General features: G+C 47.5%; 1 protein-coding gene across 4 annotated transcripts in view; it reads right to left on the bottom strand.

The window, feature by feature from the left end:
- LPIN3 (lipin 3) overlaps positions 1-15,854 on the bottom strand; it is a 426,254-nt gene that overhangs the window by 150,260 nt on the left and 260,140 nt on the right. For all 4 annotated transcript variants that reach the window (XM_069243720.1, XM_069243718.1, XM_069243719.1 and 1 more), the window contains exon 6: positions 11,072-11,192. In XM_069243720.1, the coding sequence (XP_069099821.1) occupies positions 11,072-11,192 (121 nt within the window). The remainder of the gene's footprint in view (positions 1-11,071; positions 11,193-15,854) is intronic.

Genomic DNA, 15,854 nt, shown 5'->3' with positions numbered 1-15,854 from the left:
GCTGGCGGTCAGTAGAATGACCGCCGGCCTGAACACGGCAGTGAAAAACGCTGTGTTCATAATGAGGGCCAAAGTTCGAGTGGGAGATTAAGACTGACTACAGTAAGTGTAAGCGAACCACTCAAACCCTCTAAGTAAGTGAGCCAGTCTCATTCACTAGAATTCAAGCCAAGGATGATGCCCCACAAACTGGCTTCGTTTAATCTGGGAGTCTTTAGGAAACAGCTCAAAAGCTTTTTATTACAAATTTCATCTAGTACCTTGAGGATCAAGAGGAATGATTTTCCCTTGTTACTATTATTTTGATTAGCACCAAGACACTTCTTCACTTCTTTTGTGAAGTAGTAGTCTGTACTCTACAAATCAAACAAACAATCAATCACTCAAAAGATTTCCTCTACCATTGGACTTCAGCATTGTAGGACATCACCCAGATGTGCCCAGATATCACTTTTCAATTGAAAGTTCTAGTCTCTGCATTACAGCAATGCAGGTCACGTTAAGAGGGAAGCATTTCCTTGCTCCTTTCAAGGTCATTTCAGACATTAACTAGTACCATTTTATTCCTGAGTCTGGGATGAAAATTGGACTGGTTTGTGTCCAAGATGTGGCTTGCTTCTTGGTTGGGCTGGAGTTGGGCACAGCCTATTTTCACCAGGATTTTTGGCAACCACTGGAGCTTGCTACCAAGTGGTAGCCGTTACAGTCTGTTGGCAAAATGCTGTTTTTTTAGGTCTGGCTGTAGTCAAGACCTTTTGATTTTAATAAAATTATATATATAATATTCTTATTTAAAGGGGCTTTACGCCAGCCCTCTTCTTCTATTGGTCTGCTGTTCCTTCAGTCAGTCACGTTTTTCTTCCACTATCTACAGCATACAGAATGATGGGCATGGGGTCGGCCCACTTCAGCCACTGGCTAACTTCCCTGTGAGTGATAGCATTCTGCACTTTCACAAGAAACACATCCACACACAAAGCAGTTCCCTTAATGCAAAAAGGCTACTCTAGAAGTGTGTGCTTTTTCTGACCAGGAACTTCTATTTGCTTTTAGGCATATTTTTCAACACTGGTGAGAGCCAGCAGCTTACCCAGCGATGAAGTTTTGGGAAAGCAATAACGTAACAAAATAAAAAGGCTGACAGCCACTGCAGGACCGTTTAACTTAGACAATGCTTGTTTTAGAAGTGGTTGATCACAGAGTGTTTAGTGCTGTGGGCACTTCGCTTGTTTTTAAAAGAGTTTAGACAAGAGTTGTCATTGGAGAACCTGGTGTGTCCACCTGTATAGCTAAAATCTGAGCTTTAACTGGGCCGGGTCCTAGTTCTAAAAAGCAGATGCCAAGACAGGTCTATAGCGGGCTCTCTATTTTTGCCCTAAGGGTGAAAAAAAAAACTTGTAACTCTACAGCATTTCCACCATGCGCTGCCTCTGATGTAACTTCAAAGAGGCTTGTTATTGTTACTACATGGTCCCATCATTTCAGAACAGAAGCATTTTCAATATTTTATACAACAAAGCCATTAGTTCTGGCTTGTTGTAGGTGTAATGTTACTTGCTGTATTATATATCTGGAAGCAATGCTAGAAAGAAGCAGCAAAATACCAGTTGGGAGGAACACTATGCTAAGCACAGATTTTTATTTTACTTGTTTTAAGCCTCGCCCTTAATTACATTAGCCACATACCTTTTAACGTCCCCCCATTTTCTTTCATCCCCCTGTAAAGAGCTGGCTGAAATCAGTTGCCATGGAAAAGCACAAGGGGTCGAGGAAGTCGAGAAATTGATGCTCTCACAAAAGTACCTAGCTCCTTCACCTCTTCATGAGCAGCTAGCTCTATATAAATCCTGTGGCTGGCACTAGGCATGGACAGTGTGGGCAGCTGCCCAGGGCCGTCTGCTCACTTCCACGAGTCCTCGCACTGGTGTTGCACTTTTTAAAAGATCATGGGTGCTAGGTCCAGGTAGCAGCATGGTGCAGAGCTGCGAGGCCCAGGCGTTCAAAGGTCTTCAGAAATCTAATGGCTGCATCTGCATGAGAACAGCAATTAGATGGGTACTTGTAGCATCCTTAGGTGTGAAAAAAGCCCTGCCCCTGCATGAACGAAACTCATTGTATCCTGGACGGTAAGCAGCTTTTCACAAAGCTGCTTCTACAATGCCAGTAAACTAATGGTCAGTTGACGTTACTTTCTGTGATGTTACTTGCATCTTACGGGGGACTTACATATTCCTCTCGGGTCGCACAAATCATAGGACCGGCCCTGATAAATCCAATCACATTAACAGCTACACTACTGTTAGGACATCTAAGGAAGTCAAGTAGTGATGTCCCAAGCCTCAGGGCAGGTGGGGCACTTTGTCATGCACTGAAGAAAGAACAAATAATTCAATGGCTGCGTTTGGTGGTGCTCTTATCCATCATTTGTGGAATGTTGTATTTTGACGATCATCCTCTGGGTGGCAGTATAACTGTATGAATATCAAAAATATTAATTTCTGAACAAATTCTTGTATACCTTCTGATATCCCAGGGCTTAAATCTCCTAGAATTATTTGTACTAATACCAGTGCACTGGTCCTCAAAAAAAGTGGGGTGACTAACCAGGTAAGCAGTATGCAAGTGACATCATGGTGTGTGACATCGCACACTGCATTACAGGAAGTGGCATCAAGGCCTATGACCTCACCAATCTGTTGGTTGCAAAGTCTGCATTTTAAAGTATTTTATGGGGTTAAGACACCTGCTGCAGAGATCTTTGTATGACCAGTAAATCATCTGTGATGTAAAATGCTTAGACACCCTGCTCTGGGGTGAGTAGCCCTACAGCGCTATAAAAGATATAAAACAAAATACTGCCATTTAAATTGCTATTTGTATAAATACTAGGGCAGAACCAACACAACAGAAATTCTTACAGTGCATGCATATGAGCAAAGGCCACCCCCGCAGGGGGCTCGTAGGGCCGGCGCCATAACGGCCACTTAGACCCATAAGAACCGGTTAGGCCGGTTTTGACCCCCCGCTTTCTCCTCCCCCCCAGGACCAGCGGGGCAAGGATGGGGGCGTGAAAACCGGGCCAATGGGGGTACTGAGTTTTTCAAACCCTCCAATGACTCCCCAACAAAGAAGGCCCCCCCCCCCCACCACCCCAGAGGTGGCAGTGGCAAGTGGGGAAACAGATAAAAAGTGCAAGGTCAGCCAGGTGGGCAAACAGATGACCCACGGCGACGCGCTGCTACAAAGGAAGGAGGAAAACAACAAACCACCCCCACGCCCAAGACCAGACGCAACCTTGCCGAAGCGCAGGACTAGCTCTCCCGATCTTCGCCACTAGACAGGGGACCGCCTGATCAGGCGACGCGACCCTGCTTCCGGCACATGCCCACCCCTTGCAAACGCTGTTATCGGGCACCTTCCAGGCATCGAACAGGGGACTGCCCGATCGGGCGTTGCGACCCTGCTGCCTGAACTGCGGCCTTCTTCTGACCAGACTGCATTCGACAAAGAAGTGGCACGCTTCGGTCCGTCCTTCCCCGGGACGGATCACCTTTCCAGCCCAGCAAAAGGGCACTTGCTCGACGAAGCCCCCACGTACCCGCGATATTCCACAAACCCCATCCAACGCGGAGCAGCGCGCCCATCTTTGACCGCGTCCTGGGGATCCCGGAAGAGGATGTGTCGCAGCTGTATCCAGGGGGCAATCAAAACAGTTGCGCCCGAAAGTCCGGGGGACCAACAAAACCACACAGGAGCTTACGGGAGCCGATTCAGACTCCCACCTGCAAAGGAGGACCACGCAACACGGGTGACGCGACCCCGCAGGCATTAGCGGAAACAGCCTGCACGTCCGGGGGACTTGCAACAACAGCCGGTCCTGACTCTCTATCCCTCGTCTGTACGGGGGACCACCTGAGTGGTTGGGGATTTAACCTCCTGTGTGGCCCGGAGCCAGCCCAAGCTGCTCGAGTTGCATTTTGTCCAGGAGCTCCCAAGCCGGTCCCGACTCTCTACCCCTCGCCTGTACGGGGGACCACCTGAGTCGGGTGACGCGACCTCGCAGGCGGTTGGGGAATTAACCTTCCGTGCGGCCCGGAGCCAGCCCAAGCCGCACGAGTTACATTTCTACCAGCAATGCGACCCCGTGAGCACGGCCCATCACACCCACAGCCAAACTTCCTGCGATTCGGCACCAGGAAGTTTTATGGTTGAGCACAATTTTCTTCCCTGCCCCTGATGACGGTGAGCTTGGTTAGCGAAGATCTGAGCTCGTCTAACAGCTCACGGGCAGAAGCCCTAACCAAGTAGACTTGCTACAACAGGCACCAAGCAGAGGGGCATTTAGACATTCAGCAATCCAGGGCAAAGCTCCAGTATGGAAGAAGATCAAGTGGTAGAGCCACAAGACGACCTGGAAAGGATGATCCCACAAATGAGGGCAGAAGCTGTAAAACGAGGAAAGGACTGGCTGCGCGCCAAGATGGTAGACACAGCAGAAGAGAGGCAGAACACAGACATCCCCAACACAAGTGACCTCCCCCTGGAGATTGGAGCAAGTGTCAAGGGGTCACCACTGCCTCCTCGGAAAGCGGGCAAGCGCCAGAGAACGGAGGGCGGTCCTGCGAAGAAGACACCCAAGAAAGCGAGGGGGACAGGCCGCCCCTCTGAGGCACCATCCACCAGGGAGCCACCTTCGAGCAGCACGCCACAAACACCAGCTGAGGGTGAGCATATCAGTGCAATAATTAAGAAATGCTTAGAATGATTTGCACCTTTGTTGTTAAGAGGGAGCGGCGCAGGGCTAAGCGTTGCTGATGCAGAGAAAAGCGACCCACCAGTCGGGCATGCTAGCAGGAAAGATCAAACCTCCATAGGGGATCCCACAGCAGCATGGGTCACGTCAGCAGGGGCAGCAAGTAAGGCACTAGAACCCCCCATTGCAGCAGGCAACCCCCAGAGTCTTATGTGAGACCATCCTTGGGCCCACCGGCCATGACAACAAGGTCAGCTGGGCTAGCTACAGCCATTCCGCTAGCAGTAAAAGAAAGAATTTGGAGAAAATAATTGATTGATATTTTCACATTACTAGAAATCCAGGTGGAAGGGTTAGACCTTACCATATGTGACAAAAAGGAGGAGGACAGGAGAGAGAGGAAAAGGGCCAGGAAAGAGAGAAATTTTGAGAATTGGCTGAGCGCTTTCAGGATAATGGCCTGCGTAATAGTTGAGAAATTCCCACGCTGCGCAGCGGACCTATGGTTGTATGAATCCAAAATACATGAGGCACACCGTCAATTCCCAGGGGATGCTTGGCTAGAGTATGACAAGAGTTTCAGGCTAAAAATGCAGGCGCACCCTGAAATGGAATGATATGAAGAGGATGTATCTAGTTATATACACAAAATGATGGTGGCCAGGGAAGTCAACTCCTGGGTGTGTGTGTGTGTGGGGGGGGGGGATCAGCCGTTTCGCAACACACAGCCCAAGGAAAAGCGCGAGAGACATAAATCTTACCATAGGTACAAACAATGGCACAACAGTAAAGGGTAAGTTGAGAAAGGAACTCAAGCAATATGCTGGAAATTTGACACAGATGAGTGCACATGGGGACAAAGCTGCAAATTTAGACACAGCTGCTCATCATGCGGGGGGGGAATCACCCAGCGTCATCATGCAAGAAGAGCAGGCACAGAGCAGACAAAAAAGAAAAAAGAAAGAAACAATAGTCCCAAGCGGACAACAACTCAAGTGGCATATCAAAGGACATGGAAACTGGCCAGTTCCCCAATCAATACCAAAGTCCTGAGGAAGTTAGCCAACGAGTATAACAATAGCAAAGATGCAGAAACATTAGTCAAGGGTTTCGAAGAAGGTTTCAAAATCCCAGTGAAAGGAAAGATAGTAGGGGGAGCCATAAAGAACCTGAAATCAGCAAAAGAACACCCACAGGTAGTTTGCCAAAAAATCAATAAAGGACTAAGGCTCGGGCGCATTGAAGGCCCCCTAGCCCTCCCAATCCTAAAAGACCTGATCATCTCCCCATTAGGCGTGGTACCCAAGAAAGAGGCTGGCCAATAAAGATTGATACATCACCTGTCGTTCCCAGAAGGGACATTGGTCAATGATAATATCCCAGAAGGCGCCTGCTCGGTGGGTTACGCCATTGACATAATCAAGGCCGCAGGCAGAGGGGCATTACTGGCAAAAGCAGACATAGAGTCAGCCTTTAGGCTCCTACCAGTACACCCAGACAGTTTTTACCTACTGGGTTTTCAGCACAAGGCAAGTGTACATCGACAAGGCAATGCCCATGGGTTGCTCCATCGCATGCGCGTATATCGAACAGTTCAGCACCTTCCTAGAATGGGCCTTACATAAGAAACACCCGTCGGGAGGGAAAATGCACTACTTGGACGATTTCCTATTCGTGGGCAAGGCAGGCACAGGCGAATGTGCCAGCCTACTGAACTCCTTCCAGCACCTGACAAGAGACTTGGGTGTCCCGTTAGCCGCAGACAAGACGGTGGGGCCAACAACGTCCGTACCTTTCCTGGGCATTGAGTTAGGCTCAGCCACGGGAACCTCAAGGATACCTGAGGCAAAGGTGAGGGAGCTAAGGGAAGAGATCAAAACATTTCAGGACAAACAGAAAGCCACACTTAGGGAATTACAGAGCATGGTCGGGAAGCTTAACTTCGCGACCAGGGTGATCCCAGTCGGGAGAGTTTTCACCAGGCGTTTAAGAAAACTTACATCAGGTCTGCGAGAGACACCACTGCGTCAGATTAGGCGTAGCAGTAAAAAGAGACCTCACCATGTGGGATGCCTTCCTAACGGAGTTCAACGGCAGACTAATCTGGCGGGAGGTCTGGCTATCAGCGAAGGAGATTGCACTGTATACTGATGCTGCTGGGGGCTGAGGTTTTGGGGCCATATTAGGGAACGCTTGGTGCAATGGCAAATGGCCAATCAGGTGGTACAATTTGGGCATCACCAGAAACATCACATTTCTAGAACTATTCCCCATAGTGGTAGCCATGACAGTATGGAGGGGCCAGTTGCAAAACATGAAGATAACATTCTGGTCAGACAACCTAGGCGTGGTCATGGCCTTCAACAAAGGGTCCGCTTCTTGCCAAGATACATTAAGACTCCTGAGACACCTAGTGATCCTTCAGCTCAGGGGCAACCTGGACATCAGGGCGAGACATGTCCAAGGAGTGAAAAACTCACGAGCAGACGCTCTCTGTCCTTTCCAGATGGACAGATTCAGGAAGCTAGCCCCGGAGGCAACCCCAGAGATGACACCCTATCCAGAAACCCTATGGGAACTGGCAGAGCCGACTTGTCAGTACTAGTGCATAACGCACTCAACCCTGAGACACACAGAAGGTACGCCAAATACGCCAGAACTCTCATGGAAATAGGAGGGCTAGAATCCCTCAGTGACCCGGTCGCAACCAGAGCGGCGGTGGAACACTTCATCAAGGGGGCTTATCAGCAGGGGAAAACAATGTCCTGGGCATAGGCGCACCTCGCAGCAATAGCGCACTACTCCAAATTACAGACTGGGATAGACCCCACAGCATCACATTACATCCGAACTGCAATGAAAGGGTGGAAAAGGCTCGAGGGTCCCAAGTCAGACAACAGACACCCCATAGACTTCAACAAGTTGACCAGGCTATTACTTATTCTAGAAAAGGTGACATCCAACCAGTCTGAGTCATTTTTATTCAAAGCAGCATCTGACACAGCATTCTTTGGGGCTTTTCGCCTAAGCGAGTTGGTCGCATCAGCAAAACTGTCGGGAGACGACAACTGCCTCCAAGCAATCGATTGCAGTTTAGTACAGGACAAGGTACGACTCTTACTAAGGCGGTCAAAAACGGATCAGCAGGGAAAGGGCTCTCGGGTGGTAATAAAATGCATAAGCCAAGCAAAGTACTGCCCGGTCTGCATTCTGAGGGACTATTTAGCTGTGCGCACAGGGTTGCCAGGCCCACTTTTCAGGCACCATAATGGGGAGCATTTAAGCAAATACCAGTTCAAAGCAGTGCTGAGCAAAACACTGAAGGAAGGAGGCCTGGCCCCAACAGATTTCAGCTCCCACTCTTTTCGCATAGGCGATGCCACAACAGCTGCAGTCTCAGGCCTGGACGAAGGCACCATCAAAACCGTAGGCAGGTGGCGGTCCAACGCATACAAAAAGTACATACGCACACACTTTATGTAAGGCTGTTGTTTGTGATTACGTTGACAGGGGCTCCACCCAGGACTATATGGGTGATCGGGCACTCTTTCGTATCCAGACTGCAAGCATGGTGGAGGAAAAACATCTGGACTAGAGAGGTAAAACGATCCACGAAGTCAATCAAATGGTGGGGTTTCCCAGGCATGAAATGGGCACAGCTTGAACAGACAATGATTAGCTTATGGAAAACAGCGCTAAGACCCCCTGACATGATAATCATCCACGTGGGTGGCAACGATCTAACCACAGTCGGACGAAAGGTCCTCCTGAGCGAAGTCAGGCAATCATTGGTACTAATGAGAGGATGATGCGGGAACGCCACTATCGTCTGGTCAGAAATCATCCCCAGAATGGTGTGGCGGGGGGCCACATCAAACAAAGCAATTGACAACTCCAGACGAAAAATTAACATCGCAGTAACCAAGTACTGCAAGGCGAACGGGCTGGAGAGCGTACGCCGGGGCTTGATACACCCAAGGCAGCCAGAACTATATGCATCAGATGGAGTACGTCTATCAGAGGAAGGGATGAGCATATTCTGGTCCAACCTGGCGACGGTAATGTGATAAGATTAAAAAAAAAGGGGGGAGAAGAAATCTTGTGGTGTGAGGAGCTGCCCGGAGACGTAAGCCTCTCAAGCAGCATGGCGGTAATTAAGGAAAGTTTTACCAAAATGGACTGTAAGCACACCTAGTAAGGCGATGTGCATAGGAAGGCCACTCACCTGGGAATGCCTCATGGGAGGGTGAAGGGAGGCCAACCAAGGGGAGTAAGCGACGTACGGCACTCGCAGCCCAGACCCGCCAGGTCGAATGGCAGGGCACAGGTACACGACAGGTAGCGAGTTGGGCCTAATCCAAGAACTCGATGCTACCCCCTTAGAGAGAAATGGTAAAACGAACAGATGGAGGAAGCCCCTCCAAGAAACAAAGACATGGGACTGCCTCCAAAACCAAAGGCGAGAACAGACATAACAAACGGAGGCCGCGACTTGAAGGCCGACCCGTCAATGCTAGTCACACAAATATGATTGATTAGTGAAACGCAATTTTAAAATTGAATACTCGCTGAACCAAAGGTTGAGAAATGTAATATTTCACTGGCAGCTACCCATTTTGTAATTCAATAAATGCGGCCATTTTATTCCACTGATAAACAGTGCCACATCGTTTTGTTTTGCATGCATGCCACAACGAAAACATATGATTTATAAATTCAATGATTCTGGAGTGGGCGAAATGCGGGAGTTAGAGCAAAGGCCGCCCCCGCAAGAGGCTCGTAGGGCCGGCGCCATAACGGCCGCTTAGACCCATAAGAACCGGTTAGGCCGGTTTTGACCCCCGCTTTCTCCCCCCCCAGTACCATCGGGGCAAGGATGAGGGGGCGAAAACCGGGCCAATGGGGGTACTGAGTTTTTCAAACCCTCCAATGACCCCCCCAGCAAAGAAGGGCCCCCCCACCACCCGGAGGTGGCAGTGGCATGTGGGGAAAAAAGATAAAAAGCGCAAGGTCGGCCAGGTGGGCAAACAGATGACCCACGGCGACGCACTGCTACAAAGGAAGGAGGAAAACACCACCCTTCCACCCCAACGATAAAAGCATCCAGTCGCAATACCAGTCAAAGCAGGAGGGGCAAGCGGTAATTAAGGAAAGTTTTACCAAAATGGACTGTAAGCACACCTAGTAAGGCGGTGTGCATAGAAAGGCCACTCATCTGGGGATGCCTCACGGCAGGGTGAAGGGAGGCCAATCAAGGGGAGTAAGCGGAGCACGGCACTCGCAGCCCAGATCCGCCAGGTCGAATGGCAGGGCACAGGTACACGACAGGTAGCGAGTTGGGCCTAATCCAAGAACTCAATGCTACCCCCTTAGAGAGAAATGGTAAAATGAACAGATGGAGTAAGCCCCTCCAAGAAACAAAGACATGGGACTGCCTACAAAACCAAAGGCGAGAACAGACATAACAAACAGAGGCCGGGACTTGAAGGCCGACCCGTCAATGATAGTCACACAAATATGATTGATTAGTGAAACACAATTTGTAAAATTGAATGGTCGCTGAACCAAAGGTTGAGAAATGTAATATTTCACAGGCAGCTACCCATTTTGTAATTCAATAAATGCAGCCATTTTATTCCACTGATAAACAGTGCCACATCGTTTTGTTTTGCATGCATGCCACAACAAAAACATATGATTTATAAATGCAATGATTCTGGAGTGGGCGAAATGCAGGAGTTAGTCTTAAATACACTTACTGAACAAAGTTCCTCTCTTAACTACCTGTGAAGTGATATGCTGTGTGTGTGTTTCCCCTCCCTTGCAGTTAGGTGTGAGGCTCCAGATAGCTTCCAGACAGGATACTCCAACAAACCAAGGCCTGATGCTCCTTAACTTTGGCCTTTGTTACAGGCTTAGCTGGAATCCGATAAGCCCCCTCCCCACCTGAAAGTTGATGCTCGTAACAAAGGGAGACAACAAGCAGGCAGTGCTGAATGTGTCCCGGTGTCTAAAAATTACACCGGGGCACTCTTTGCATATTTTTGTGGGGCCCAACCTCTTGGCAGGGTAAACGGCGTCCACCCTGTGAAAAAAGTAGACAGCCGCCATCTACCCTCGACTCGTGCCCTGGATAACACGTTAATTTATTTTGTAATTGTGGACCTTTGTCGACACATTTATTAAACGCTTCTCTGCATCCACTAATAACGGTGGGGCACCTAATGCCGTTTTAGGCACAAACTTGCATTTAACGCCCAGATAAATATTGTCAGCCTGCAAAAACCTGAAGTTACAGGCCCCGACCACCACTCTCACCTGTGGAAGTCGCCCCCAATTCCACTGCATATGAGACTCCGCTCCTCTAGGTGAAAGGTCTGGGGCTTTGATCTCCAGCTCAGAGTCACTTTTCGGGGAAGATGGACGATTGGGAGTACGGCTGCATAAAAAAAAAAAAAAAAAGAAAACCAGAATTACAACCATCTCTCAGGTTACAGGTGACTACTCTAACCCCTCATATCATAATTCTATTTACACCTACATACTCAGCAACATCCAGTAGCCTGATTTATGAAAATCCCTCTGCCTTAGTTTCAGGCTCTCGTCCCTTTTGTGTCTTCTGACCCCGATAGACCGTTTAAACTCTGTCACTCAACACTCTCTCTCAACCCTCACTGCTCACATTCATAGGTCTACCATGACTGCCTGGTCAGTGCAGTATGTACCAACAAGACATCTACTCTGAATATTATTTTGGCACTTGATAGCTCTGACCCCAGGAACAACGTGCTAGTTTATGCAAAGAAATGAATCTGGAAACGCTCAAAAGATGTCTGCGCTGACAATGTTCACCTAGTGCTTTTTAAACCTTTTAGCTGAAGGTTCTATAAAAAGTTGGTCTTGACAAGTCTCCCTCGTTAGTACTAATCTTCTGATACGCTACAAACCTAAAATGAAAAAAACCTAACACTCGCATGCTAGGGTGACCACACGTGCGTAAATTTCACAGACCGTCCGTGATTTGGGTGTCCCGTCCGTTGTCAGTCATCATTCCTTTTACAGGCGCCTTTTGTCCATACTTTTGGGGATTCGAGAGAGCTGTGCTGTCCCCCTGCGAGAAACCCCATGAGTTTTGAAGCACTCACTCTCAGGGCCAGCTCGCACTTCTCTTTGAAATTCTAGAGCATGGGTTCTCACAAACTTTTTTCCCGATGGGCCTGAGGGTGGGGGTGGATTTGGGGGTGGGGTCAGGGGTGGAGCTACAGGGGTAAAAAAAAAAAAACCCACCCCTTTTAAAAACAGAAACATTACTAGACAATGCTGTATTTCAAAGCCAGCTATAGCTACTAAGCTACAAGGAGGCCATTTTGGTAATACATTTTTATTATAAGACAATACCAATTTTAAGAGGCATTGCATTATAATTCTAGTTAACTGGATATTCAGCACAGGTTTAATTGAGTCCAGAAAACAGGTATGTCAAAGAAAGATATACTAAGAACGTATTTTGCACTTCATATCACCTATTAGTGTCCTGTAATCTGGTACTATTTCTGAAACAGCAAGTCTTAAGAGCTGATCGAGATGTAAGTCTGTCCCATTGTGGAAAATGAATTTTCACAAACATATGTTGACCCAAACATGCAAATTACTTTCTGGGCCACTGTAAAAAGAACAGAAAATTTGTCAGAAGGCACAATGTTCCACAATTCTGGTGCCTGCCCCATGAAAGATGCTCAGAGCTGAACTGTGCTACATAACTATCAGCTCCATTTGTGTTTTGTGCCCTATTCATGCCAATACGTTCAACAACATCAAGGTTTCGTTCACTCACCATCCAGGGGTTTCCAACCAACCCGAACAGAGGGGTGAGGGCTCGGAATTGAGAAAAGCACTGTTTGATCTCCCCAGAAATTTCCTCAAGACATGCACCAAGGTTTAGCATTTGCAGCATTTCTAGTGCACTCGGCAACCTCAAGAGTCACAGATGACAGTTTTGGGAAGTGGGTGAAGGCAGCAACATTCAGTTGTTCTTTGAATAGCACAAGCTTACTTTCAAATTAGTAACTACTATTCATCACGGGGGACACAAGCTGTTGTTTGCCTTGCAGCATCAAATTCAGAGCTTTGAAGTGTGCAAATAGATCTGAAAGAAAATGGAGCATTATAAGCCATTTCACATCCTTTAGTTCTGGGAATGATTGACCCCTATTGTTTACAAAGTGTTCAATTTCAGGAAGCAAAGCAACGAACTGCTCCAGTATGTTTCCTTTGCTTAGCCATCACACTTCAGTGTGCATCAAGAGGTCTTTATATTCAGCTTCAGAATCCTGCAGCACAGCTTTAAAAAGTCTATGGTTCAGGGCTTTAGCACAGTTTTTTTAAAAACAATTTTCAATGCACGTTTTAGGATGTTATCCAGTTCTCTGTGCTTCAGCTTCAATTTTCCACATAAAACCTCTTGATGAATAATGCAGTGGTAATCTATCACAGTTTGTCCAGTGAACTTCTTCTCAAGCAGCGATATAAAGCCTCTCGTCATGGCCTACCATTGCAGGAGCTCAATCTGTTGTGATGCTGACTAGAATGTCCAATCATATGTGAGGTGTTTCAAAGTAGTTGCAAATGCTATCCAGTATATCTTCTCCACGTGCGTGCCATTGCAGTGGTAGAAGGCATAGGAGCTCTTCTTTGGGATGAAGTGATTTGTCCAAGTACCTCACCCAAACTAATAACTGGGCTACATCACCTATATCTGTGGGCTCATCCATGGCAAAACTTAAGAATGGTGACTCCGTGACTGCTTTGATTACCTGCTCCTGGACGTTTTCACCCATTGCCTCTATTCTGTGTGCAAATGCAGAATCCAATAACTGTAATACGCCAATTTCTTTTAAAATACTGGATTTATTGCTACAGTTCTCAAACAAAATTTCAGCTACTGAAAGGAAACATTTTGTTACCAGTTCTGCCTCAGTGAATGGGCTTCTTATGTTTGGCAAGCAAGTAGCATATTTTGAATGATACTTCTTTAACAGCCTCAGATTCCTTCATCTGAGAAACAAAGAGCTTCTGCTGGGAAAGAAGTGATTGCTTTAACCCTGGCACTATTGCCAAATGCAGTTTTGAGTGCAATGGGAAGTTCTCAGTAGATCCTGCGTGGCGAGTTTTGTAGTGCCGCTCTAGGTTATACCTTTTAAGAACATTAACTTTCTCTTTGCAAAGCAAACAGGTGGCTTTCTCCTTTGGCCATTCAACAAATTAGTACTCTTCTTCCCATGCTGCCTGGAATGACTGGTGTTCGCTATGATTGGATCTGGGTCATTTGCAAGGCTTGGTAACCGGAATGTAGGCCCTAGAAGAGCTCTCCAGCGGGTTTGTTACTGTGCAATAAGTAACACTGACAAGGAATCAGATTCCCCCCTCACGATCGATGGACCGGCACCGCCTCATGATCGATGGACTAACACCACCTCACGACCGGTGGACCGACACAGCCTCACGACCGGTGGACCGATAATGCCTCACAACTGGTGCACAGACAACGCCTCACAACTGGTGGACCGTCAATGTCTCTCATTACAGACCTCTACGAGCAAAACCAAATAAATGTTTTGTTTAAACATACAAAGTGATGTGCATAAGAGAAGCATGGACATCATGATTAAACATGTCATTGTTATCATACATGCTGGCCTTGGGCCTTTTTCCAGTTTTGTCTTCCCACCACACAAGTAAAAGAAGTAAACAACGTGCTAAATGGAAAGGCATCTCCAGATCCCACAAGTGACTGATGGAAACATGTACCACATGCCCAGCTCATGCCCGCTCACACCCAGCCTAAAACTGATGGGAAAGTCTTTATAAAGCCCTGGTGACGATAGTAGCCTAATCTGAATGTTCTTAACTGGCAGGACTCCTAAAAGCATACAACTTTAAATAACCCAAAAATGTGATCATCATCAAGACAGAACACCCGGTGGACCTTCTGAGTCAACCTCGAGAGCATGAGGTTTCCCATGACAATCGTTTTGCCCAAGATAGCCCAACTTAAATGATTGGCACCTTCTGGCTCTGCTTTACAACCCTCCACTGACGAAGTGGCCTCCCACACTTGGCCAGGTATGTACCTACCAACATATTGCAAAGAACGATGAACGTGGGATGCTAAAATACTTGTGGAAAATCTTGACAACATCCGAAGCAGCGCTTTGAGTGATGCACTTGAGACAAGCTAGTGAAATGGAAACCAAATAAAGAGGAGGTTTTTAACCTCTCTCAGAAGTACCCTTCAACAAATGCTTCCCTAAACCCATTATCAATGCATCTCCATTGCCGAGATGCAAAGTATCAGATATACAAAGATTTGAGGAGAATTTCAAATTTGTCACAAGGATTCGGGCTCATTTACTGCTTCTCTTATAGAAACCCCAAAGGTTTTGTCACCTCGGTATCTTGACTACAAAACAAACTGCAAATTCCTCTCTCGGAGTTTGCAGCCCGGTGTCTGTTCTAACAAGCTTGAGTAATGCGAGTGAATTGGCAAACAGGGCACAAAAACACATGAAACTAGTGAACCGAGCAGTCGCTCACTTCACAAGCAGAGCCTACTACTTCTGTGAGTTGAAGGGTGCAATTGCATCTGTCTTCCATAGCAGAGCAGGTACGTTTATTCGCAATAGGCCCATTTACCCACCTGCTTTGTCTGGTAAGTACAACTGGGGGTAGTGGCATCATGTCTCAAGGTACAATGGATAGGGGAAAAGGGTGGAACCCAACACATCACATGGCATTAGTAAAGTGTAGATCAGGCCACTGTTCAACAGCCTTGTCCAACTCCTGCAACACGCCAATGTGCATAATGCAATGGGCCCTACACACGTCACAACATGCAGTATAAGTTAAAGTGTAATGCTGATCTAGCTTTAGCTACTATGGGCAATCTCTGCAGCGTCTCTTTAAAGATAGGACTTTCTCCGCGGCCAGCTTCACTCTCGAGGACTCTCGCCCTGCAACACTTCCGTGGCTAAATCCTCGCCGACTGCCTTGTGATAATTAAGCAAGGAACCCACCACAGCTGTCCCCTTAGTCTACTGCTCCA

The sequence above is a fragment of the Pleurodeles waltl genome, chromosome 7 (genome assembly GCF_031143425.1).
Source record: "Pleurodeles waltl isolate 20211129_DDA chromosome 7, aPleWal1.hap1.20221129, whole genome shotgun sequence".
Taxonomy (NCBI): domain Eukaryota; kingdom Metazoa; phylum Chordata; class Amphibia; order Caudata; family Salamandridae; genus Pleurodeles; species Pleurodeles waltl.
This window is presented reverse-complemented; position numbering and strand designations above follow the sequence as displayed.